At 41.2% G+C, this 26,561-nt stretch overlaps 1 protein-coding gene across 2 annotated transcripts; it reads right to left on the reverse strand.

The window, feature by feature from the left end:
- Positions 1–147: 147 nt before the first annotated feature.
- On the reverse strand, positions 148–26,301 carry FSD1L (fibronectin type III and SPRY domain containing 1 like). 2 transcript variants are annotated; one of them, XM_030237076.2, is made up of 14 exons: positions 26,197–26,301; positions 21,662–21,757; positions 20,606–20,737; positions 19,973–20,074; positions 17,507–17,529; positions 14,421–14,542; positions 12,656–12,865; positions 12,236–12,334; positions 10,827–10,953; positions 9,136–9,168; positions 5,901–5,998; positions 5,218–5,469; positions 4,783–4,871; positions 148–3,406 (listed from the first exon to the last, which is right to left on the reverse strand). In XM_030237076.2, the coding sequence occupies exons 1-14, from the start codon at positions 26,209–26,211 to the stop codon at positions 3,287–3,289; spliced, it is 1,518 nt and encodes a 505-aa protein (XP_030092936.1). In that variant the 5' UTR covers positions 26,212–26,301; the 3' UTR covers positions 148–3,286. The 2 variants fall into 2 exon arrangements, with proteins under 2 accessions (XP_030092936.1, XP_030092938.1); XM_030237078.2 differs by lacking the exon at positions 9,136–9,168.
- Positions 26,302–26,561: the final 260 nt, after the last annotated feature.

Raw genomic sequence — 26,561 nt, forward strand, 5'->3', positions numbered from 1 at the left:
CCGTCGTAAAACAGCCCCCCCCGCCGCTGTCGTAAATCCCCGCCCCCTCCCCTCACGGGGGTCTCTCACCCACCCCGGACCCCCAAAACCACCCCAAATCCCCCCCAAAATGAGGCGGCGGTAAAACGACACGGGGAGAGACACACACAGGGTTGCAGATTTCTGTATTAGTACAAAACATCGCGTCACACGCGGGCGGCACCCCCCCCTTCCTACTCCCCTCCATGGCGGGGGGCTCCGGGCAGGGGCCCCGAGGAGCGGCCCGGGGATCACCGGGATCTGCTCCGAAGGAAAGCCACGGCCAGGCTGGCCCTGCCACAGGACACCAAAAAATAGCGACGCTGGGGCACGACAACAACACAAGTCACGGTCAGCGTCCATCCAACACCCCGCACCCCTTAAAATAAACACACGAACAGGCCCAACACGCTCCCAGGTGGCGGCCCCGGTCTCCATCTGAGACGTGGGAGAGGTGAGGAAACGGGATTTGTACTCTACACTCTGCTTTTCCTGCGTTTCTGAAAAATGAACCTGCCACCTCTGCTCAGCCTGTTTGGTTTTTGCAGAAGCATTTATATCCCCAGATGGTTTTTTTTGTTTGTTTTTTTTTAATTGTCCTGTCTGACACTGACATCCCTAGCTGCACTAACTTTTCCACGGCACAATGGCAGCTATGCTCATCTGTAATAATACCTCAAGGAAAACCTTTAGTTCCTCAAAGTCAGGCTTTCGGAGTTAAGATATCTTCAGAATACCAGCAGTAAGTACTTAAAAAGGAAAAAAAAAAAAGAAAAAAAGAAGAAGAAAAAAAATTAAGCATCTCCTTTTGGTCATAGAGCAGAAAACTCCTGTTCTGCCACCGTGCAGTACTGGCTCTAGAGTAAATAAGCCTGGTGGATTGAACAACAGGCCTTCAAAAAGTCTGATCCACTGCCAAAGAGCCACCCCTCTCCAACTCCCTGAAAGTGGATTCACAAAGGAAAAGGTAACTCCGCAGGCTCCAGGCATCCCTGTCCAGCTGCAAGCACAAACCCTGCACCAACTGCAACAAAAAGCATCACTGGGAGCAGTGTGGTGTCGCTCATCTTCCTACGATGATGGGTGCTGGAGAGACACTAGTTCAGAAAAAACAGTCTAAAAAAAAAAAATCTAAAGTGCTTAAGGCAATTCTTCATATCCCCATTTACTAACGACAACTGGACTACATGTTAGCAGCAAAAATTTGACATCTGTGCAAACTATTATATAACAAATCCATCTTTTTAAGGGTAGAATGTCACATGTTAAGGTTCATCTAGGAAATGAGTTAAACCAAAACTTGCATGTCACAAGTCACAGTATGAAACCCTCCCAAGCTTTCCTCTAGCTAACTGTTAAAAGAAAAATGACATTTTTACATCGGTGCATATCAAATTCACCTTGCAGGTTACACTACTACTTGCTAAAAAGAGGAAAAAAAAAAACAAACAAAAAAAACAACTGCATAACTTAAATGCTCTTGTAGAGGGCTGGATAATACTCATGGTTCTCACAACACATTAGCTGGTTGTAAACATCCCCTTTCTTTCCACAGAGGGAAATTTGAAGAGGAACTGCAGCTGAACACCCAAGATCAAGACAAGTGAATGAGTGGTGATGAGGAGCTGCCAGTCTGTCCTGGTGCCTGGGCACCATATCCCCGGACTAGAACTGGCTGCAAAACTGAGTTTGTAGCAATTTATCCCCAAGAACTCCTAGTCAGGTGTCCATTGCAGTAAAATGGAAAGAGAAAACTTTTTACACATAGTATTTGCATAACAGTAACATCCGCAGATAATGTGTGAAGCAGATTCAAACACTGTTGACCAAGAACCACGTCACTTCTGAGTATCTTTGTCCCAAAGCCCAAGCAACAGAACACGCAGAAGAAGGTACAGTTAAAGTGGGAAAACTAGTTTGTACTTTCCTCTGCAAAAAGAGATTACAAGTTCACAATGCAAATAATTAAGAGATGCTCAAGTTCCCGATACAAAATAAACATTTAGGGCTCAGCCAACCTGTCAACTTCATGATTCCTCAAGAAAAATAACACTTTCCAGACCAGGTAATTACATGTCCTTGTTAATTTTTAACTTTTCACTGAACATCATAGCCAGTTTATTAGAAGGCGTCTCAAGGAATTTCTCCTTCTCTTGAGAAATTGTGATGGACAGAAAGGAGCCATTGGTAATATTGAGGTTTAACACGATTAGATGTTTATGGTTTTATGGGCTAAAGGATACACAAAAGGAAAATATACTGGCCCAGCAGCAAATGAGCCAAATCATTATGGACCATGAATTTGTAACAGTTTTCAGGTGATACCAGAAAACAATATTTAGTTAGGAAACACCTGATTCAAGAGTGTACCTGAAAACTATTTATAGGCTCCTCGGCTTGATTAGAGGGAAGAAAGCAGATTAAAAAATCCTGTAATAACCTAGTAATTCCCACTGACAAGCTGGGATTTTTCCACGAAGAATATAACATGATTTTTTTTTTTTAATTCCTTTTTTTAGCTCTCCCATTACTATGAATCATTTGACTACTGTTTTACTAGGCTCACAAATGGAGGTCAAGGCAATGGAACATCTATACATAATTTTCTAATGTAATAGAATACAATTAATGTAATGGTAACATACAGGAGCCAATATCACTACACATGGTTTTAAAAAGAAGTTAGCCATGGAAAATAGGAAGATTTTATACCACTAGGGGAAATAGTCACAGCCTGCTCTTACTGTTTCTTCATACCAGGCCCAAACATTCTTGTAATATCCTTTTGAAACCATGCTGCTGTGGTGTTTTGCCAGGCTAGGCCAGCAGTCTGTTTTCAAAATGCATCTCGAAAATCACAGGTTCTAATGGGAAGCCTAGTAATAAATACACAGTTAAGTAATTTGCATTAGGAGAGCTAAAAAATTGTATTTGCTATATTCTTCATAGAAGAATAGTATCTATAACAAAATTAATATTCAAGTCTGTAACAAAATGCTTGAATACAGTATTAGAAAAGTACATAGTAACAGCTCTTGGCTTCTTTTTCTTTTTTAAATAGGCAACAGTTCAGCTTTCTGACATTTTTCTCGATTCCCAGCACTGGTTCCTAACACTTTAGCCCCAAAACCTTTGCACTATCAGTACCCAGGCCCTAAACAGCAGAAGGTAGCAAACCCAGTAAAATCCAATGCTCACAAGCTTCTGTGAGTAGTAGCTACACAGAAAAACAAAAACATTCAGCAGGAGAAGTTTTAAACAGACATTACTAGGCAACATTATTTAGGCTGCTTGTTGAACCACCCAATCCATTTTCACTCTTCTGAAGAGTTTTCACAGCACTTGGCACCTGCAATCCAGTAGTCACTGTGAGCCCACCACACCAGATCTGAGGGGGAGAAGAAAAAAAAATCTGCATTATGAACCAAATACATCTCTCTCCTCCCATCCCACAATTAACTAGCACATACACAGCTGCATGTCCTCTGCCACAGCCCTCTGTAAAACATTCCAATAACAGACATGCTAATTTTTAAGTCCATAAAGATGCTTCACATACTATGCTTCATAACTAAGTTTATAACAAAGACTTAGTACTCAAATCACTTGCTCCTAACTAGAAAAGTTCTTTGAAGGCAAATGTGCCAGCAGTGAGTAACAATAAAAAGCAACTCTCTCACTATGCTCCAGTGCCTCAAAGCAGTGCTTATTTTTGTCATGTCATGTCATAATAAGTATAAACATATTACAAAAAAAAAAATTGAGAAGCTTCAGGGGCACAGATGCCAGTGACTTCTATTCTGCACATGAAAGAATGCTGTATTTTCATGATTGTAAATAAGTTTGAGAGATGTAATTAACTAGTTTGTCATTTTCACTTGTCCTGTTCAGTCACTAAGGCTGCTGTCACTCTATGAGGGGCTGGCTGTGTCAGGTGCAGAGGGACAGCCTGAATTTTGGCAAGCAGCTGTTTCCCAGATGTCTTGGGAACTGAATTTACATGAGTAAGCCTTTGCTATGCTAGGGAATGGCTAACACATGTATCCAAGTAGTTCTGAAGCTATTCTTTTTCGCCCTATGCTGAAAAGGATCAGCAAGGCAAATAAACAGCCATGAAAAAACCTAGACCTTTTAAAATCCCAGGCCTACACACCCCACTCCCAAAGTATGACGCACTTGATAGCACCTTACAACACAGCTGAGGCCTCCCAAATTAGCTTAACTAATTACTTAAATAATTAAAGGAAAACTGATAGTAACTAATCCTTCTCCTGTGTGTTTTGGGCAAGGTTTGAGCCTTCAACACTGCAGAAAGCTGCTGACAATTATCCTATAGCAACAAAAAAGGTTATGCAGGGCACTGAACTGACTGGCAAGAAAATCCCACTGAGCTTTTAAAGATGTGAAAGGTGGATACTTTTTTTCCCCACTGGAAAGCACTGGGAGCTGTTCTGTCCCATGACACCTGATCTCATGGCTCAGAGCATCCTGGACTCCATCAGTTCAGATCAGTTATTGCAGTGGGTTCCTCAGCCACTGCAATGTGCTGTTAATTTAATACAAACAAATTTAATGACTTCTGTTTACACAGCTGGGACATCCAGGTGCAGAGTCCTGCTGGGGTGTCACTGTAAGCATCACACAAAATCCAAAAGAGAGCAGTTAAACCTTTTAAAAATTACTAGTCTGACAAACCAAGGGCTTGCAGTTTCCTTCTTTAAAAAAACAAACCTGAATTCAGTGCTAGATTTTGTAGATACTGACCATGAAGCCTGGTAGCAATGGCTGGGTAAACTTTGTTCTGAAGGTATGTAACAATGCCTTTGAGCTTGCATTATAAAATGAAAGCTGACCTAGAGAGAGAGAGAGAGAGAGAGAGAGATAGAGAACAAGTCGAAATTCAGCTTAAACATAGCTTAAGCTAAGATGCAGTTGCTGTCTAAGTTGTACAAAAAAAATTATTCTTTTCCAGGACACTAAGTGCAGTCTCAAGAGTGAAAATTCACCATTTTCACTGAATTTCAGTAGCTCTGTCACACAGATGAACTCTGTCATTTGACATGACAAGCACTTAGGTCTGTGTTGTCATGCAAGACTGGATCAGTCTGGAAGTAATGCACTTCCTCAGTCTTGGACTGCTCCAGCTCAACAGAAATAGTAACTAACTCTTCTTACTAAATCTCCTGAGGAGAAATTTACCTCCATCAAAGTCACAGTATACTCCTATTCGGTCCGGGACAGGTATATCTAGAGTCTTTGCTTTATTGTTATGCTTTGCTGAGAAGGTGGTTTGCAGCCAGTTGTTGATATGGATGCACCAGCTGGAATTAGTCTTTCCCAGCTGGTCAAACTTCCCCGGGTTTCTGTACGTTACTCCCACGCTGTAGGATTTGCAGTCCTTCTGGGCTCTCACTTCCCAGTAATGCTGTCCACTTTCAACAGCAGTATCTCCTAACAACAAAAATACATTTAATCACAGCTGAGTGTAGTTAATTACAATCGAGTGTACCTTACAGTGCTGCCTTCACAACAGGCACCAGTGATGTCTTCTCTATTTTGTTTTAAGGCAAAGAAATCTGAACTATAAGGAACAAGAAAATTGCACAACAGAATATAAACATAAAACAGAATAATAAGACTACATTTACCTATGCTTACTACAAGATACATTTAACACCAATTTAAGTTTAAAAGCAGTGCATGTCAGTCACTCAGAGCTTTGTAATCCAAAGCAGAGTTGAAGACACAAAATTCTGGTGTCATAAGGGCAAACTGCTTTGGGCAGGACACTGTTGAGTACACAGCCTTGAACAATCACAAACTTCCCCTCTAATTCTTGCCTCATCTGCCCTTTCCTAATGGAGCAAACAAGTTCAGCTCACCCAGCACTGTGTAGGATTCACCAGCAAAGCGATCCCGGCTGGCCCTCGCCGAGGCCCTCGGGCTGTTAGTGGATCTCTTTGGAGACGCTGTGTTGCTTCTGAAGGAGAGATCAACCACTCAAAACCACTCAAGTGCACACTCAGATGTCCCGGAGCCCCATCAGGTGCAAGAGACACACACAAACACTCTAGAAATGGCACATTAGTTGACGCCTCTAACAGCATGCATGCACAACAGCTGAGAAGGATGAGGTGACAGAAGAAAACATACAGAATATTGTAGAAAAACAGGTTCAGAGGCAGCTGAGAATGGAAACAGAGGTAGGGAAAAGCAGATGTGTGGCACATGGTTTGAATGAAACACTTTAGGATGGAGAATATTCTATGAGCAATCAGTTGTATAAAAGAATAATTTTAACCTAATGAGGTTTTCAGACTTTTTTTAACCTTGGTTAGGCCCTCAGAAATAATTGCCAATAGTTTAACCATTAAACTGAGCGAGGGCTATTTGCAATATTTCTCAGCAGACAGCAAATCACATCTGCTTACTACTTTAAAGGCAATCAGTAGCAAAGAATTCTAACTTTTCAAAAATAGCTGTACATTTTTACGGTTTTAATTTCATTCACAAAAGCCCCAAAAAAGTACAAAGTCAGTCTCTGATATACACTGAGAAGTAATTTTCAATTTCTCACCCTCTGGAGTGTATCACACATTGGCCTTGGAGGAAATATCACCCACAAAAGAGTTTTCTTTCCAGCTGCTCCTTTAGCTACAATTTGCTAAAGCTACTTGCTACTTTTATGTCCATTAATACAGTGAAATTCAGCTTGTTTTCTTTCCAATTCATTCACTATTCTCAAAAACCATTCCAGAAAGGTTTGGGACATGTCCCTTTTTCCTACTACCACCACAAAAATAAAGTCACATGGGAATCAAAAGCTAAGTGATACTAAGCTACCAGATGTAGGTATGCTAAAATCTAATTCATGACCAAGTTTTTAAATTCCATTTACAGAAGCCTACAAAAAAATTAGTGATGAAAAAGCTGTTTACTTGAGCATCACATGTAACAGAAGACAACTATGCTTCCAAACTGCTCACAAGAGATACATGAAGGGGTTCAGTGTACATTATACAGGTGCACCACATCAAGTGCTTTTGGATTTTGTAAATATGGGGGATGCTGCAATTTACTTACCAAAGGAAAAAGTTAGCAAGTGATAGCATGAAAAAAAAATAGCAAAGCCAAGAATTAAAGCATAAATTCAGAGAGAGGCACTCTGCAGATTTCAACCTGCTTCATGTGCATCAGACATCATCCACTCACATTCCCAACAAATGCTGCTGAAAATTTTCTATTAGACCCAGTACAAATGGGCTATGCAGAAAGCAATGTAGCAATGTGGCCATTTAGAGAATCACAATAAGAAAAATGAAGGCACTTTGCTAGAATTTTCTCAAGGTTAAGAAAGCATTAAAAGCTTCTTGGTATCATTTACTATGTTCAAGTCTGTAAATGGCCACTGCATGTGCTTTGTCCTCTCAAAATTTAATAGCCTTTATCAGTTCAGAAAATTACACTGACTGTTTGACATAAAAGCTGCAAAAAAACCAGTTGTTATGGCTTTTTTTCCTCCACAGTGCTTACATCTCCCTTCCAATGGAAGGCAGAAAATTTCATAGCAGGAAGTCAGTTTTGTGTCCATCTTCCAGTAGAGCACAGTCCTTATCAGCCAGTAACTGACACATTTCTTCCAATATTCAGAGGCCAGATATTCTTGCTCATGGTTTAGGACTGTTGCCTACAGCACTGCAATTAGTCCCCATTTCCTCATCCATTTCAGAATATACTCCACACAACACACCTTCTCTTCTGGAGAAGAAAGGTCAAGGAAGGAGATAAGAAATTGAGAGGCTTTTTTATGGTCTAATAAATGAAAGATAATTAAGAATTCTGTTGCCATTGTGTATTTCCAACTCTTCAAAACTACCTATTTTTTGTTTAAAGTAACTATATTGCAATTTTTTCCCACACCTCCCATAGAGCAAGCTCCAAATTTCCCTTCTAACACAGACATCCCCAGAGATGTTTTCAGATGGGAATGAAAATCTCCTACAAGAACTAAGCTCATCTAAATCCCCTGCTAGAAAAGCTCAGTCTGAGATGCAAAACTGAACATGTGACCATATCCTTCTACCAAAGCAGAGCCAAGAACTAGGGAAGTTCTCTACTGACAGCTACAAAGAGAGACCAAGGTGTAAAATTCCCTGAGCTGAGCAGGTAGGAGCATCTCCAAGACATTTTTTAAATTTAGTTTAGCACAAATTGCTATAGTTTGTGTGGTAGAACTGAATGGCTTCAACAGCTTATTTTGCTTTTTACGTAAGCTTTTCTTTACTTCTGATTTTGAACCTGATATAGATCCACTTGATAATAACAGGGGTGAAAGAATGATGAATAACAGGACTAAAACTTGTAAGAAATTAGGGTCCTGGGCATTTCTTTTGGTCCCACAACTTCTAAACCAGCAAAAGAGAGCACAATATCAAAAACAGGAAAATAATTTCTCAAAAAGGCGTTTCAGTAGAAAAACTATGAAAACTTGTGACACTAAAAAAACCACAACTCCACGAAGAATAGGAGAACAGTTTACCTAACTTTACATCTCAAAAAAAGGACTTCTCCTTCAAACACTTGGTCCTGCAATTGGAATGGCCATGAAGCTTTTAACATATGCTTCATCCTCTTCAAACATGCAAAAACATTTACTTCTTACCCTCTGATGTCTAGTAACTGCTACAGTACAAGTTCAGAAGCAAAGAAGTTTTTGAGATTCAAAACTAAGAACCAAAAAATTATTTAAAATTTCTCAGAAAGGAGATTTTATATTTGTAAAAAATTTGCCAAGGGGTTAAGAAAGCATCAATATGTCAGTAAGTAACAGGGGTCTTTGGATCAACATTAAAACAAATGATGCCCTTCCAGCCATTGCAAATCAGGTTTCAAACACATTAGGATGAATCCTTCCAGAAAGGCTCTCTTCCAGTCACTGGAGAATATATAATCTCTGTGAATCCAAATTAAACTGCAAAGTAACTTCTAGGTGCACATGTGAACTGTTACTGATAAAGGCTATTAGATTTGTTTCTCATTACATCAAGCAAAGGAAAGTAGCACAGATTCCCAACAAAACTAGGTGCTAGATCCTAGGAATAAGAGGTATATTATCACCTTCTATTGCTCTTCAGCAGAGGATTCTGGCCACTGTCGACAGAAATAAGTAGTCATTAAAGAACTGTTCTATCACTACAGTAAATTATCCCCAGTCTTAAAATGCCAATAGAAGATATTCTATCACACTACTGGCAATATATGCCTGTGGAGAATGTATTTGTTCATAAATTATCTCAAACTCTGACTACAGAAAGCCAATAAACCATGGCTGAGGGAGTAGCCAGATGTGTGGACCCATTCCCACAGCGCATTCCCAAAGCCCAAGAGGTGAGGCACAGACTGGGAGTGGGGCCATGGGCTCTGCACAGATCCAGCTGAACACCAGGCTCATAGCCCTCCAGGTGAGGGAAATCCACACAGCAGGACAGGTTTGGGGGATACCCAAGGGAAGAACAGCTCTGCAGAAAAGCCACTGAGAGTCTGGGAAGCAGGAGCTGACAACAACACTGCCCTGTGCCCTCGTGGCAGAGGTGGACAGCCACACCCAGCCTCTAGCCCCAACACAGCAACCAGAAGCCTGAGGCAAGTGACTTCTCTGTCCTTTTGACAGTTGTGTCCAGGTCTGGGCTCCTCAAATTTACACCCTGACATACCAGAGCAAGTCTGTGAAGAGCCAACACCACAGTTAAGGTCTGGGGCACAAAAAGACAATGGGGTTTGCTATGCCTGAGGAAGACAATAACCAACTGCTGTCTTTAATGAGGTAACAGGAAGGGGAGCAGAGAAGATCAAGCCAGGCTGTCCTCACAGGTGTCACACCAGTGGCTGAGAAGCACCTAGGAATCCCAGCACCACAGGGATTCCAGTCAGGTACCAGGATATTCCTCCCCTCCCATAAAAGTGGCCTGGAACAGAGGGCTAGCAAGTTAACACATTCCTCATGCACACATTCTTCATCCTTGGAAATATTCAAGGCTCAGCCACAGTAGGGAGAGTTAAACATTTTTCCAACAGTGTTTATCCTATGACTCAGAACAGCAGATATCTAGCAAATCTACCAAGAGCTCTGCTGAAGTTAAGTGTTTTTCCTGGAAGAAAGCAGTATGTTTAGAGCTGCTACATCCACAATAGTTAGGTTTCATTATCCATTACCTTTTGCTGTCTGTTTTGTTTTATTGCTACTTTTTCCCCCTCCAGTGAGGGCTTGAGATAAGTTCAGACACCACCTATATATAGTACAAGGTTTATTTAACCTCTTCTTTCTCAAAAAGGCAAGGTAGTCAGCTCTTTCCTTACTTTACAGTAGAAATGCTGTCTATTGACCAGAATTGACCTGCAATACGAGTAAACACTGAATTACATCAGCTGCCTGTTCACATTTACCTTACCTACTGCCCTAGCTTCATGTGGCAAGGTTTTGATACCAGGAGAAGAAGCAGCCATAGAGGAGCTGGGTAGCCAAGATCAGTTCATCACAACTACACCTTAGTTCAGTACACTGAATGATACCCTAACAAATGCATTTTTAAAATAAATAAATATTACTTAACAATGATGACACAATTTAGCCTCTACATCAGTGTGACAGAGGAGGGGAAATTAAAAAAATTAAAATATCTTCCATAGAAACATTTCTGAATGAAAATTCCTCTCACATCCACTGTCCCCAAGTGCTTTAATTCACTCCTGCCCTCTTCCTTTAACTGCCAGATGAGATATGCCAGACACTTACAAAACAGAGTTCTTACCTGTTTTTATTTTCCTTCCCTTTTATTTTTTCTTGGCCTTTGCCTCCAGTAGGATCCCATTCAACGTAGGTGTCTTCAACTTTCAAGTTCAGATGAGATGAAGTACTGTCCAAACTGAACACAAATGCTGGTCAAGACAAAATAGAAAACAGTGAAATGGTATAGTGGTTATTCAGAGAAAATTATAGAAGCAGTAGTAAAATTGTTGCAGAGTTTTATTTTATGAAAACACCAGCTTTTCAGTCTGACACTTGGAATCAAAAAAACTAATACAACAGACTGAATTTCCTAAATATATTTACAGACTGTTCTATAAACGTCCTGATATCATCAGATATTGGAGTCTGACCCTGAAAGAACATATACTTGAGATTTTTAAGAGTTTAGAGCTCAAAAATGCACAAGTGTAAACAACAGTCAGGTTAACTATATGGACAAGGAAATTGATTTCCTCTGGGTTGATTATTAAAGAAAGTGAACTAAGCTTTCACCCAGGAATAAGGAAAATAATATGGGAAGCATGGTAACTGCCCAGACAACCAAAACCAAAATTATTTTTCTAGCACTGGACTAGGGAATTATATGGCTAATAAACAGACACTATATCTCTGACAATGACTGTTGCTTAAGAGTATTAAAATAATTATAGGAAAGTTACCAGAATTCCCATCAGCTCATTCAAATTCTATACAGCTTTATTCTTATGAAATAACATTCAAAATGAAGATAATTTATACTTATATAAATTATTTAGTTGATAACAGTCATTTTGCCCTTTATACCAGGCCTGGATGTAAACCAGGCCTCAGGATCACCCTGTCACCTTAACAGTTTTGTGTTCTGTCACAAAACATCCTTTCCAAGAAACTTCTCTTTCTGTTTATTTATAAAATGTTAGGAAGCCACTCTAACAATCCTCAGATCAACTAACATCATGACTGCACACCTGAGGCAATTCAAATCTGCCAGCTTTTTAAATATTGACAGTGAAAAGAAACTGCAGCTACCAAGTCAAGAAAACCCTTTCCAGCAACTTCTAGTTACAGAATGCTGTCTGCCAGTAATAACAGGATAATCACACCAACTGTTTAGATGCCCAAAGAGTCGCCCACAACATTCATCCTTCTTCTTGCTGTATGTTGGCATCATACAGCAGCACATGGGACTGTCACTCCACAGCTCAAAGCAGCCAATGCCAAGCTTTTGGAGAAAGCGACATTAACTGCCCCATTTTTTCAGGGTCTGAATGCCAAAAGGGCAGCTTTCTGCCAATAACCTTCTTAATCCTTTATAGTTGTTTCCCTTTCCACTTGGAAAGTGTTTCAGAAGGGCTCATGCAGAAGCAGACCAAACATAATAGGTTCAGGATTTTCACCACAGATAAGGTTCAGGAGTTTTTCAAACTTTACCTTTGGTTTCCAGAGTCACGGGGTCAGAGTATTCACCTGCCACAGCTTTGTTGCAAGCTTGTACTCTAAGGTTCATGTATTTTGTATCAAATTTCAGACCTACAAAGCAAATGTTTACAAATTTGAAGTTGTGTTTATTACTGATGACTCCTACAAGACTAAGATCTATCCCCACGTAGCTGTCTTTTATTTATCTCAATCTGCAAAAAACATGCTTGAATACCAGTGTGAACTTCATTTAACACACAACTTTTGATAAAACCTCCAAGTCAAAATAAAAGACAGAACTGTTATTGTACAAAGCACCCATGACTGACGTGATATAATGGCAGCTTCATTACGTGCTAAAAAAATGGTGTTTTGCAAAACATCCAACCATAAAGAGTTATGTCAATATTCTTGGGTTTGAAGTATAATTACCTGATAAGGTGTATTGAGTAGCTTTAATGTAGTCAACCAGCTCCCAATGCTGTTCTCCTTTTAGTCGAGGGAGCCCATCAAAGTTGGTTTTCCGATACTCCAGCACAAAGTGATCAATTCTGCTGTCCTCCTCAGGCATTCTCCATGATATTGTTATGCAGTTGTCAGCGACCAGACATGCTGCTACATCTATCTCTGGAGCTTTGGGGACTGCAGAAAGACAAGCACACAGGTCAGTTTGAAAAAAAGAAGGCTAGAGTAGAGTGGACTTAAAAATGTGAACCTACAGGAAAAACACCAAGATGCAAACTTCTGTTCCTATGTCTGTGGAAGTTAAGTTCAGCTGCATCCCTCACACAGCACCACTTATAATTATTTTCATCACTACAGACAATAATATTTTCTACTAGTTTCTCTTCAGTTACCCAGTTTTCCTTTCTTTTCATCCCTTTGCCTTGAAAGGAGGGGGAGAAACAGTTCCCATGGTCCATTAAAGGCTGAAGTTTTGTTTACAGGCAACAAAACTCTACTTCCATGAAATCAAACAGCACTTAAGTCTCTGGGAAAGAAGTTTTGAAAAATAAGACATTTACATACTATTTATAGAGTCTAAAGGACATGCAAGGAAGACTTTTGCTGCAGGAAATGAAAAAGAAGTTTTACTGTTTTCAGTTTGAGCTTTTGGTGTCAAAGTAACTTGGAAGCACAGCACTACAGTAGAAAAAAGCAAGACTGATATTCAGACAGTCAATTTTCCTGTTAACAAATCAGAAGCCCATTTCAAATTCCTATATATTTGACAAGGAAAAATGTGTAAGTCACGCTAAATAATGCTTTTATCTAGATGCAAAACTTTGTTCACACTTGCTGTTAGATCTTTGCACCCCCACTGCTGTTGAACACATGCACGGTGAAATGCAGGGCAGTGATTGACACCCCGAGTCAAAGACTAGAAGGTGAATTTCTGCCTGGACACTGCCAGACAACCACTAGGAATAACAGTGATCATTTATTACAGCTGCTACCACATACTGTATCTGCAACACATGAGGCTGAAATGAAAACTGATGCTGCCAAGTCCTTAGCAGATTTGGATTTGTGACCTAGAGACGAAACAACTTTACATCCCTGCCAGCAGTGTTCTTGTCAATATAGTCTCAGTAACAGCCAAGGGCAAAGTGCTTTAAATTGGAAAGCAATAGGATTAAAAAGGCATGAAAGATACACACTGGTCTAATGCACCCAAGTTTACTATGAAACAGGAACAGATGGATTAACGCACAATTTGTAATATGGCAGTATCACTGTATAGTGGACTGTCCCTCACCTGTATTTCAGACTTTGCCACCACTCTTGTAAGCAATGTGTAAGTTTACAGTTTCACGTAAAACACTCCTGCACATGAGCAGGACTTTGGGCGTCACTCAGGATCAAGCTGGCATGGACAGTCCTAAGAAACCTCAGGCAAGTTCACAGAGTACAGAGGAACTGACAACTCTTTAAAAAAAACATGGTCCAGAAGACTCGCTCTCACTTCTGAAACCAATACTGTTTTCCAAAATAGTGTCTTGTGCAGAAATTAACACAATAAAACTAGAAAACTCTCATCCTCAAGGTATCCAATTTAACATACAACAAGTAAGAACGAGTTTAGGTACTCTGAAAAACTCGCTTATTAGGGTGCAATTTTCTTTTGTTTGGTTGGTTTAAATATAGCAAGCTGTTCACATAGCAACAAATTAAACTCACTGAATATGGTTTTTACCTGGCAAAAACTTCACAGCTTGGAGCATCCGCTTTTCCAGGGCAAAGTCCACCATCATATGAGTCATACTGTCACTGACTTTTGGTTTCAGAGAGAGGCGGAATGCTGAAGCCACTGTGACACTGAAGCCAAGAAAACAGCATTAGCAAAATGTATTTCCCATTGTCAAGGCCTATATCCCATTTTCCAAAACAGCAATCAGACAATCTGTATCACTGACGTCAAACTACCGATCAAAGGTTAGAACATTTTTATAACACATAATTGTTTACCATTTAGCACACTCAAAATAGAAAGTTTTGCTAATGTGACTGTCTCAGAATAATGGTGTGAGCTACCAGCTGTTCCATATTACTAAGCAAATAAATACTAAGGAGGTGACTAGAGATGAGTTTAAAACTTTTTACTAGTGACAAAAAAACCTGGATAAGAAACAAAATTCACATCACTTGACATAAATTCAGCAAGTATGAAAAGTTTGAACTAGTGCAGACTCAGGATCATGTTCATGCATTTCTAGACAGAAATTAACAAGCTGACTATATGGATATTATATCTATTACCTTATCAAGAATTAAGATATTTTTCAAGCAGCAAATTAGAACATGCAAGCACCAGACCAATTTCACAAGATACACTAAACAATGAAGAACCCTAATTCAACAAAGGAAATGCAGGGTCCTGCACATGGGCAGGAATAACCCCAAGCACCAGCCCAGGCCAGGGTGATCTGCTGGCAAACAGCTCTGCAGAGGAGGACCTGCAGGTCCTGGGGGACAAAGAGCTGTCCCTGAGCCAGCAGAGTGTCCTGGGGACAAGGAGGCCAAGGGGATCCTGGAGTGCCCTTGGGAGGGCATTGCCAGCAGGGCAGGGAGGGATTCTGCCCAGCCCTGGAGGCACCTCTGGAGGGCCGTGTCCAGCTCTGGGCTCCTCAGGGCAGGAGGGACACAGAGCTCCTGGAGAGGGACCAGCAAAGGCTGTGGGGCTGGGGAAGGGCCTGGGGCATCTCCCTCACCAGGAAAGGCTGGGGGAGCTGGGGCTGCTCAGCCTGGAGAGGAGCCCCAGCTGAGAGGGGCCTCATCCCTGGGGATCCCTGTCTGCAGGGAGGGGCAGAGCAGGGTCCAGACCCTGCTCTGTAAGGACAATGGCACCAGAGGAATGGGCAGGGACTGATCCCAGGAAGTTCCAGCTGGACACAAGGCAGAGCTCCCTCCTTGTGCAGTAACTGAGCCCTGAACACACTGCAAGAGAGGCTGTGGAGTTTCTCTTCACTGGAGATATTCCAGAACCTGGACATGACCCTGTGCCACGAGCTCTGGGATCACCCTGCTGGAGTAGGGACATTCGGACAGATGACCCACCGTGGTCTCTTCCAGCCTGACCCATCCTGGGATCCTGTGAAGCACAGCTCCCATTTCCACTCCTGAAATCTTAGCTGAGTACTATGATGAACACTCCCCAGACATTTCTGTACTCCAACCACACCACCAAAAAATCCCAATAAAAAACAAAGCTCTCATGTAATTCTCTAACTCTGAAGATACCAGGCAGATTTTGAGTAACACTGATTCAGACAACACAGAGATCCCAACTCCTCCTTTAAAGAAATGATTCTTAACTACAAAGTAATATATACACCACAAAAGTCAGCTGCCAAGACCTGAATCCATTCTACACCCACTGATGTATGACACCTTTAGAACACCTAATACATATTCTATCCTGCACTCCACCAGTATGTAAGAGATTGTCTGCTAACCACAGATACATCAAAGAACACTGAAAAACAAAAAAAATCTGGTAGTGTGGAAGGGAGAGGAAATGTGAAGTTTAATATCAAAGATATATGCAAGTCAGGAGTGATAAGCTTTGCACTTTTGGGGTATGAGACAATTATGAGACTGAGCTGAACATCATGAAAGACAATTCAATTGATTTCCCAAGACAAAGCTCACGCTCTGAAATACAGCATGGGCTGCCGAGCACATCAGTGCTCAGCCAGATGGGCAAAGAAAATCTCTCCTTAAGGAAGAATAATCCTCTGATTAGCAGTAAGAGAACACCAGGGAAGAGTGGGCTTCAGACAACTCTTTAACTTCTGCTCAGACACCAGTCTTGGACAGAGAACCACAAAGGATTTGGTGACAATTTCAAGAAACCAGAAGAGGATACTTATTACTGACAAAAAGTACTAAAGAGTCCCATCACTGACACTATCCACTCTCCCTCTGACCTGCTAAGGATACTAAATCTTTACCTCTGGAAAAGCAAAGATTAATTTAAACTCTAACAATTACTGACTTTACACAGAAGTTCAGAGAATTTAGTAAATCAGAGCCTTCACTGAAAAACTTGAACACTGAAAGTCAACCTATTTAGTCCAAAAAAGTAACAACCACCCATGAGCTGCTTCTCAAAATATTATGTACATCATAGAAGGTTTTCTGAACCAAAAGGTCATCCTCTTGGAATAGAGTTAACATTCTTCCAAGTGAAGAAAATGGCCTTGGTATTGATTGTGAAACAGCAAAGTTTTGCTTTTTAAACAATTGGTCAAAGAAAAGCTACCAGAAATAATTTCTTGGTTCTAGTGTCACCAGAAGTATTTAAACAGCTACAAGACTTTTTACAATTTGAAGAAAATTTAGCGAGCAAAAGTCTTTAAGTACTTGAAAATCAAAAAAAAACAAAAACGAATGAGATTCTCTCACAACTAAAAGGGGCAGAGTCAGCTTGAAACATCATTAAATTTCAGCCATGAGGTATTAATACTAAGCTTATTAACAATAATAATTAATGATATACATATATATATTCAAAGATAATAACTGCAGCAGCAGCTGATGCAGAGCTCCACTTCCCTGCAACAAAAACATCTTTTTATTTAAAGTTATAGAAAGCCAGGAAAAACCATACTACATGAGCAGCACAGAAGTTTTTAGTTCCCTCTCAGAAGCTGTGATAACTAACACTTAGAAAAGAGTCAATGAATTTGATTAAAGCTGACTATGGCCCTTTTACAATAAATGCATTTTCAAGGAAAAGATTAATTCAAAGACACAAAAGTGATAGATTTTGTACTGTACCTATCTTTGATCTGTCTGGAAGCCTTGATGCATGTCAGGGAGAAGAGAGAGAAAGTAGTTAGTATTTCCATGCAAGTATCAATGGCAGTAACATGCAAGAAGGCCATGAACAATCTCTGCTGCATTGCTCAGATTTGAAATTCAAAATGAGTTTAACATTTTCCTCAAAGTAAACTGCCCTGTGAAGCATGTTAATAGCATGGGTTAGCACAGCAACACTCTAACATCGGGGGGGGGAAACCCTGATTTCCAGAACCACACCAGACCAATTCCAAATTACTCAGCTTTCTGAGTGTGACTTTGTATTTTCAGATTTCTCTTAATCAGTTAGAGTTACTCTCCATGGCTTTTTAAAAGAGTTACAGGACCCAAGCCAATAACATTTAACTGCCATGGTGTTTTCTGTGAAACTAAGTGCTTATTTGTGGCATTAACCATGCCTGACTAGCTGAACTACACACCCTGGATGCAAGCCCTGAGCAATAAGAAAAAACAGGACTAATTCTAACTTTTCCTCCAAAACTAAGGAAGTGTTGTTGGGAAAGTCTAATAAAACCCTCTGTATGTCAGCATTCAAAAATAACAGCAAGTACCTCTTCTCAAATAATAGCACTGAAGCAGATGCAGAAGTGATGACATTTAAAAGACAAATATCAACTGGCATGTTGAAAGACAAAAATCTCTCTCCTTCACCAAAAGGAGCTGCAAACCTAAGACAAAAGATTATTGCTGAAGTAGTGAGGGATTGGTTCTGCCTGTTGAAGCCTTATTTCAACACTGCTCCTTGATCCAGTTGCTCATTCAGCTGAATTATTTTCCCTTTCAAAGGGACAAGAATCATCAGGCAGCTTCCCAGTTTGAAGTAAAAAGAGAACTTCCCAATTTTTCACTAAATACAAATCACACTGAGAAAAATAAATAGGAAATCAGGCTGTCCCTGGTACAAAATTGATCATATATTCCCAAAATGGGAAGCAGAAAAAAAACAAAACAAGTGTTTAGAAATAATTTAGCTTAAGAGGCAGCTTTGCTTTACCTCAAAACAAAGTTACTGTAGGAATTACTGACTGATTTTCCTACATGACATAAAACAGAGATACTTTCCAACAAAATCGCTGGCTTTCATCTCCATGTCTTGTAAAATATGAGGTAGCCAGGACTCAACATCTTCTGCAAGACACTCCCAGCTTAACTTCACTGACTTTAGTTTGTTTCCAGGCTACTGACAGAGCAGGACCAGCCCATCCCACAGGAGCTGCCCAGCAGTGTCTGATCACATCCTACCTAAACACTGAATCCTCCTGCAATCTGCCACTCGTGTTCTTTTGACTTCCAGGTAAATCAACTCCAAGAATAAAGCCACAAAAATATAACATAGGGGGAAAAAAAATCTTGTGCTACTTGCTCCTGAACTGATTTACTGGGAAATTCAAGAAAAATTTGAGAATATACAAGAGTCAGGGCTGGAGCTGCCCCTTCAGGAACACTTGCTACTCCTACCAGCAGAGCAATAGAATTAGCTGCCTAATAGCCAAGGCAATATCACCTTAAAATGTCATCCCCGAGTGCACAAGTGTAATAGCAGTATCAAATCCTACACATTAGAGCTCACTGAATTGGATTTCAGTATCTTAATGTTCAGACTCCAAATCTGAAGAGGTTTTCCCCCCGGCAAATGCTCAGACAGCTTTCATTGGTGTGTTTGATTGGAAAAAAAAAGCATTAGAGAGATCTGAAATAGAACAACTTCCAAGAAAGTCAAAGCTGCATTTTGCACAGAGTTCAAGAGCCAAATTAATTTTTTGCTACAAGGCAGAAAGGACAACTCCAGCTGAAGAAAAACACTGTTTAGGAATTGGTGCTCTTAGAGGCAAATAAATCAAAGCTGACACCCAGAAAGTACACAAACATGCAGCCAAAAGGTAAAACTGACACAGAAGACAGCTTTCCCCTTCGCTCTTTTAAACTGATTTGTGTCCTTGCTCCCGTCAAAATGTAGGGAGAAAAAAAAGTAATTGGGCCTTGGATTTGGCGTGGCTGATCCCATTGCTACCACCAGGATTACTGTAGCAAGTATGACTGTACTGATCCAGTGGATATGTGGAACTGTTTCCTTAATTTGCAAATATATTCTTCCAGTTAGATACATGTTATTTCACCCTCCCTTTCTGGGGTCATTGTGCAAGATTGCATAACAATGACAGTTGTCGAGGAAAAGGAACTGTATTCCCTCCCCATCACCCTAAATAAGAAAAAGGCCAACTTGTTTTATCAGAAATTACATAACAATTCAGGACTACTGTTGAACTTGGCTTTTCAGCAGAGCAGTATTTTTATATGCCTGTCTATCCTCACTCTAAGTACACCTGGTAAGTTTGCAGTGCCCAGGAGAGTAATGCAAAGGATATTTCAAATCAAGACAGATGTCAGCACCTGTCTCACACACATCCAGTCAATGTTTTCTACCTCCAAGAGCTCCACAGGGTTCTGTATGTCCAGTGACTGCACAGCAAGTTCCAGCAGCTCTTCTGAGCTCTCCAGGGCACGACTGCACTGGCTCAGCTGATCCTGGAGCAAAAACCAGAAAGAATAATGTGATGTATTCCCACCAAAACAGCAGTTTGTGAGGCACCAGTCCTAGGAAGCACACGGATTTGTTATGCACTTGAGACAACTTATTCCCTTATATAACCAAGGCCTCTGACAGTGCCCTCACTTCACTCTGCTTGACAAGTGCACAGTGATACTTGGCACATCCCACAACTCCAAGGGGGGGAAGCTGCAGTCTGACTTAAAAGCCAGATTTAATTTCAATGTCCTGTTTCCCCCAGCTTCAGGGTTTCAGAAAGCAGAGAAATAAATGCCTATATTCATGTGCACTCCAATTTCTATTTACAGGACTGCACTTCATCACTGAATGACTGTGCAGCAATAGCCTTGAAAAAGGCAGTGACTTTACCAGCTCTGGAACCGTCACAAGACAATCCTGAAAATCATTATTGCTGTGTAACAAATGGGGATAGCATAACAGGAAGAGAGGAAGTTTTAAAATGCTTCTTTGCAGCTGCAAATTTTTTTCAGAAGGAATTATTTATTTACCTGCAGAGCTTGAATTTTACGAGCTTCTTCTTGCTGAATAGTGTTGGCCATGCTCCCCTTCATCTCGTGCAGGACAGAATACAGACCATCAAACTCCTCATCCAGCTCACTGATGGCATTAGAGGAGTTTACCTGAGAGGAGAATTGAAAATGCTGTTTACACTGGAAACAATGCCAAGAAACTGAAGGTCACACATTTCCCTACACATGTTTTGCCATGACCACTGGATATCTTGTGACTGCTTCTCAACTTATCAAAAAGGGAAAAAATATTAGGAAATATCCAAGTCTCCTAAGCAGACTCTACATCAGGAGATGGATGTAGAGAACTGAATGCTGCAATCTGTGAAAATTCCATTATACTGAAACTTGCACAAAACCAGCACACTTGGCAACTTTGTTCCATGCCAAAAGCTTTGATTTTCCTCGCACAATTGTATATGGATTGCTAGATCTTCGGAAGGAGGAAGTTGCCCAGTTCTGAATAAAAATATTTCACTTGATGCTAAAAACTGCACTCAAGAAGGCAGTTTAAAGATTTGCTGGGTAATTTCCATTTCTGCAGCCAACCTGACTCACCTTTAGGATGAAGCAACTTTTGGCTGATTGATGGGCTGAAGGAACCTAAACCTCATCCTCATGCAGATGCTAAAACCATGTCTAACTCTAAACTTGAGCCCAACAATTTGAAACTGGTGAAAACAGAAAGACTAAAGAATTTTCTCTCAATTATCATTTTTTAATCTGCCAAAGAGAACAGAAATCTGAAAATACAGACTATTTCTCACTAATGGGAGACTCAGATCTCACATCAGATTAAAGATTATCTTTCCTACAAAAAAGAAGTTCTACAAAACCTGTTCACTCAATGTGCAAGGCCACCACACCTAGACACAGACTTAAAAAATAAAATGTTCTTCTGTCTAGTTCCAACATGAAGATGTATTTTGAACTGGATTATCACAGCCCATCCTTTAGACACTACACAGTTTGAGACTAACAAAAGTGCAAAGGTGTCCCCCTCTCAGATACATGCTATGAACCTTAAATAAATACCTGAACATTTGATATTGTATGGTTCAGCATGTCAATGAAGTTGTGAATTTCATCATTTTTGTTCACTAGGGTACTGACAATCCTTTGCAGAGTCTCCTGGAATTACAAAAAAAAAAAAAAAAGTGAGAGAAGTTGCAAAAAATTGTCTTGCAATTTTTTTCCAAATCATCATCATTTAAACACACATGAAAACTCATCACAGACATTCCAGCTGCAGCAAATTGAGTTCTGACAGGATCAAAAAAGGCATTTTTTCAGGACAGTGAAAGAATATTAAACCTCTAGGAAGCATTAAAGATCCTGAGGTGTTAAGTCTGAGAGAAATCAAGAACCTGCTTTAAGATACCCCACTGTTTGACACGTTTTTCTACATAAGTCACCTGCACCAAAATACCCACTGGCACCACAGCTTCTCCAGATGACAAAACTGGGGCTTGTGCAGCCAAACAGAGAACCAAAAAAGAAAATTTTTAAAGATGGTAAAAGGAAACCCAGAAGGAAACCTGAGATCTCCTCATGTCAAAAGAAGCTACTGTGAAATAATCACACTGGCAGTTTATTCTACATGCAGAATAAATCTGTAAAAGTGATTTGTAAACTTATTCTACAAGTGGGAAAATATTTTGGGTGAGTAAATTCTATATTCCAATTAAAAGTGAACTCAAAGAGGAAAGCTTACTGACAGCTGAGAAAGGGAACCAAGCTTATCTCAGTGATGTGCATCTCAGCTGTTCAAAAAGCAGAAGATTCAGCTCACAAAACACATGCCAAGCCAGAAAAACTATTAAAGTAAGTCAAAAATTATTTTAAATTAAATAAGACCACCAAGTCCAATTTTGTTGAGCAGCTAGTCATATATTCTAAGAATCTGACAAAAACACATCAATGCTTGGTAGTTAATTTCATTAAGTCAAGTTGTATTGTTCAAGAATTTTAAGTAAAGTTGTATAATTAAAGCATATCAGGATATGCAAGTAAACTAAAGGATAATATGAGGAGTTAACTAAGAATTTTCTGTAATTTATCCCAGGTTGGTTGATAAGTTTTAGAAGCAAATCTAACTTTAAAAGACAGGTAAACATTGTCTCAATTAATACACTAATAATCAGCTGATCCAGAGTTTCAATTGCTCATCCTAATGTTGTCACTTGATAAAATGTAGGAAACCAAGGCACAGGGAGATTATAAAAGACACCTCGGAAACAACCAGACCACCAAAGGGATGTTGCAGAAGTCCCTCCCAGAGGCAGTTTCTCAATAACCATGTACTACCCAGATCACATTTGTTTGCCAAAAGGCAAGAAAAATGTTTTATCCTTTCACAGCACCTACAGTGAACCTCAATACTACACCAGATTTAAAGAACTTCTCCACTAGCCCTAAGCTGTGCTCCTTCCTCTTTCCCCTGACACTCCCCAGGCAGCTGCCAACAAATCGGCCACTATGGGTACTCCAGCCCCTGACTGCTAATAATGCCATGCTCAGGAAGTTAAACCACGAGTAAAAAAAACCAGATTTTAGTGCTTTTACAGGTGTTGATGGTCTTACATACAGAGGTAATAGAAGAGACAGCAATGACTCAGGTCTGGACTCTGGGGCAACAGAAACAAGACCTTGCCTTCTCACAGAAAACAGAAGCACAGAAAATCTTGACCACTTCATTACTGAGCCTTCTCCTCGCCTGGCAAAAACTGCGCATGTTTGAAGGCAATTTTGAACACATCAGAATGCCAGATGAATAGCCATTGTCCAGCCAGCTGCTTCTGCATTCACTGACCAGAGGCAATTGTTTTCACAGGGCAGATAGCCTGGAGATAAGCCTTAGATCCTATGAGCACAACTGTCAATTTGGATGAGCAGGGAAAACTCACAATCCTCTTTCAGCTCGGATCTTAGGGCTTACTCAGCTGCAACACATGGGGGAAAAGGGCTCTTGTGTGCAGTGCTGAACAGTGCTGCTTGGTTTTATGGCCACATCCTAGTTAAAGGGGAGTATCTACATCTGAGCAACATTTAAAAGGCCTTTACACTGCCAAACCTAGAGCAACAACTGCAAGCCAGCTGTTAAAGAGGATTTTCACCTGAAGTTACAGTTAACTGACTAAATGTGGGTTGTTATGCTCTAAGTAAGCTACCAATTTCTCTGTCACGAAATTCAACCAGGTTTGGTGAAATTTTAATGAGTTTAAATGTTCTTTAAAAGTATCCACCAACACTAGAGAGAATTTTACTAAAACACCAATGCACAAGCCACCAGAACAACAAGGGCTGCTTTTAGGAGCCACTATCTTATTCTATTTTCCAACATAATTTTCTCTTCACTAATAAGCAATAAATAGATTTCCTTCCAGACATACCATACATGCCAAATTAAAAACATGCTCCAATATTTCCATTTCTTCCTTTAAGGGGAATTTCTGAAAAGCCAGTGTAATTTAATGGAAAAAAGGCTTCTAGAAAAATTACCAATGTAAGCAGCAGATGAGGCCTACATTCTACATTAGTTTATAGAAGAATTTCAACAGCACTAAGCCCAGTAAAGTTTCTTGGTATTTCTGCACTAAAGGACATTTAATTCTACTGCCCACTGATGAATGCAGTATTTCACAGAATTCTATTACAACCAATTTTCTTTGAGCTTTCTCTCTGACCTCTATGTGAGGTTAGCTTCAAATGGATTTTCAAAGCATTATGAAATGTTTATTACAGAGGTAATTTTTGCTGCTGCCAGTGAGCTTCATGATGCTTTTCCCTTTTGTGTCCTAATTTTCCTCTCTGAATCTAATGCACTTTGCTAGGGGAAAAAAAAAAAAGAAAAACAACCCAAACATGCCACTGGTAAAGCAAGAGTGTGGATGAGCAAAGGATGAAGAGTAAAAGAGGATAGAAAAAAATAAAAGGAAGTCCTACAACACGGAGTTTGTAGTCTTGTCAGGTGGATAAAAACAGAAAACCCAGTTTTGAAAGTGAGTAACTAACACAACATGGCACCTCTTGAAGCAGACAAGCACCTCATAAAAATCTAAATTTTAATATATTAAACAATCACAGCAATGCTGCATAAGAGGCAAGTCACAAAGCTGCTCAAGATCACACTGAAGGCTCATGAGCTGACGGCAGGCAGAGCAGTTTCTGAAACAGTCCTGGGTCTAGGACAAAATCACGAGACATTGTAACCTTCATCTCCAGATCAAATTTCAAGGAGGTCAGGCTTACTTAGCTTCCATTAATTTAAACTCCTGCACTTGTCAACACAGTGAGGTTGCCAGAGTTTGAAGAACTTCGTACTGTACGGGTGACATTACCAAATTAACCCCTGGCAGAGAAGGTACTGTAAAATACAAGACCCACTGCAGTTTTACTGCTGCATTCAGAACCTGTGGGATTCAAATATGATCAACGACCCCACCCAGAGCACCCACAACAGGGGGCACTCCTCATTTACTCTTCCCCCAGAGGGACAAATCTCACATGGAGCAGGCCGACAGACCCAAACTGACAGGTTCTACCAGGAGCACACTTCTTATGGCATTTCACAAAGCACACCTTCAGAGATATTAGCATAAATAAGTGTCAAGCAAAATAAGTTATACAGAATTACAGTATTTTGTGATTTAGGGCGTTGCTTGGTTAGGATGAGGAGCTGGATTGGCTGAAGGCTTGGGCTGCCAGCTGTGAACCCACAGCCAGTTCTGCTGTGGAGGGATACAGTTAATTTCCTCAGTAACTTCCCAGTAACTCCTACAGTGCTGGGGCTTGGCTTCAGCGAAAAGTTACATTTAGAGAAAATTACGCTGATCTGTAAATTTCATTATAGCACCAAATTACTCAGGCCCCACACACCGACCAGTTCCCAAGCTGAGGAAAGCACAGCATCCACAGAACACAGAGGAGCCCTTCTGCACTGAGGGCCTGGGAGCCAAGAGGCTGAGCCACAACTTTCTGCACGGGAATATCTGTTCAAGAAAGCCCCAGCGCTTGGGTGCGCTCATCTCTGCTCTTCAGCGAGTTCCCCCAAGGGTCTGATGGCAAAAAATGGAAGGAAGGAATTACAGGGCAGCAACCACAGCGAAAAAAAAAATTTAAAAATCCCCAACCAAACCCTTTTACGCATTAGTTCCCTTCAACACTAGATTACATCAATGGCAAACAGAAGGGCTTACGCAGGCACCATAATTACTTATGACAGGAATACACAGAATGAAAGAGCTCTGCAACCGCTGGAGCACTTCATTCCGGAGCTGCGGAACAGCCAGGGCTGGAAAGCATCAATCCAACCCCGGTAGCAGAGCAGGCTCACACGGAGCAGCTGACACCGGAACGTCTCCAGAAGGAGGGAGACACAGCCAGGAGGGAAGCGGACTCAGGATCCCCCACAACTCCGCCAGCATCCCTTCCCCGCGCCGCCGCCCTCCCGCACCGCGCCTCTTCCCAGGCCGAGCGCCGGGAATGGCCGGGAATCAACGGGGAAACGCCGGGGAAACGCCCTGCCGGCCTCGCGGGCGGCCCGCAGCCTCTGCCCCGCGGGGACTCACCCGTTCTTCGTCCATGTCTGCGGGCGCGGTGCGGCCGGGCCGGCGGGCCGGGGACGCGCGGGCCGGGGACGCGCTCCCGGCGCCGCCGCTCCCGCGGGATAAGCGCCCGCGCGCCCCGCCCCGGGGCCCCGCCCCGCCCAGCGCGCACCGGGCCTGCGCGCGCCTGCGCGCCCGCCGCCGCCGCCCCGGGACCGCGGGTTCGAGTCCCGGCTCCGGCGCGAAGATGGGCGGGGTGGGTGGAGCGGCGCTGCTCTGCTCGCCCTGGGAAAGTGTCTCGTCAATCCAAACCAGTACCTACAATCCATAAAAATACCTCCAATCCATACCAGTACTTCCAATCCACACCAGTACTTCCAATCCATATA

The sequence above is a fragment of the Serinus canaria genome, chromosome Z (genome assembly GCF_022539315.1).
Source record: "Serinus canaria isolate serCan28SL12 chromosome Z, serCan2020, whole genome shotgun sequence".
Lineage (NCBI taxonomy): Eukaryota > Metazoa > Chordata > Aves > Passeriformes > Fringillidae > Serinus > Serinus canaria.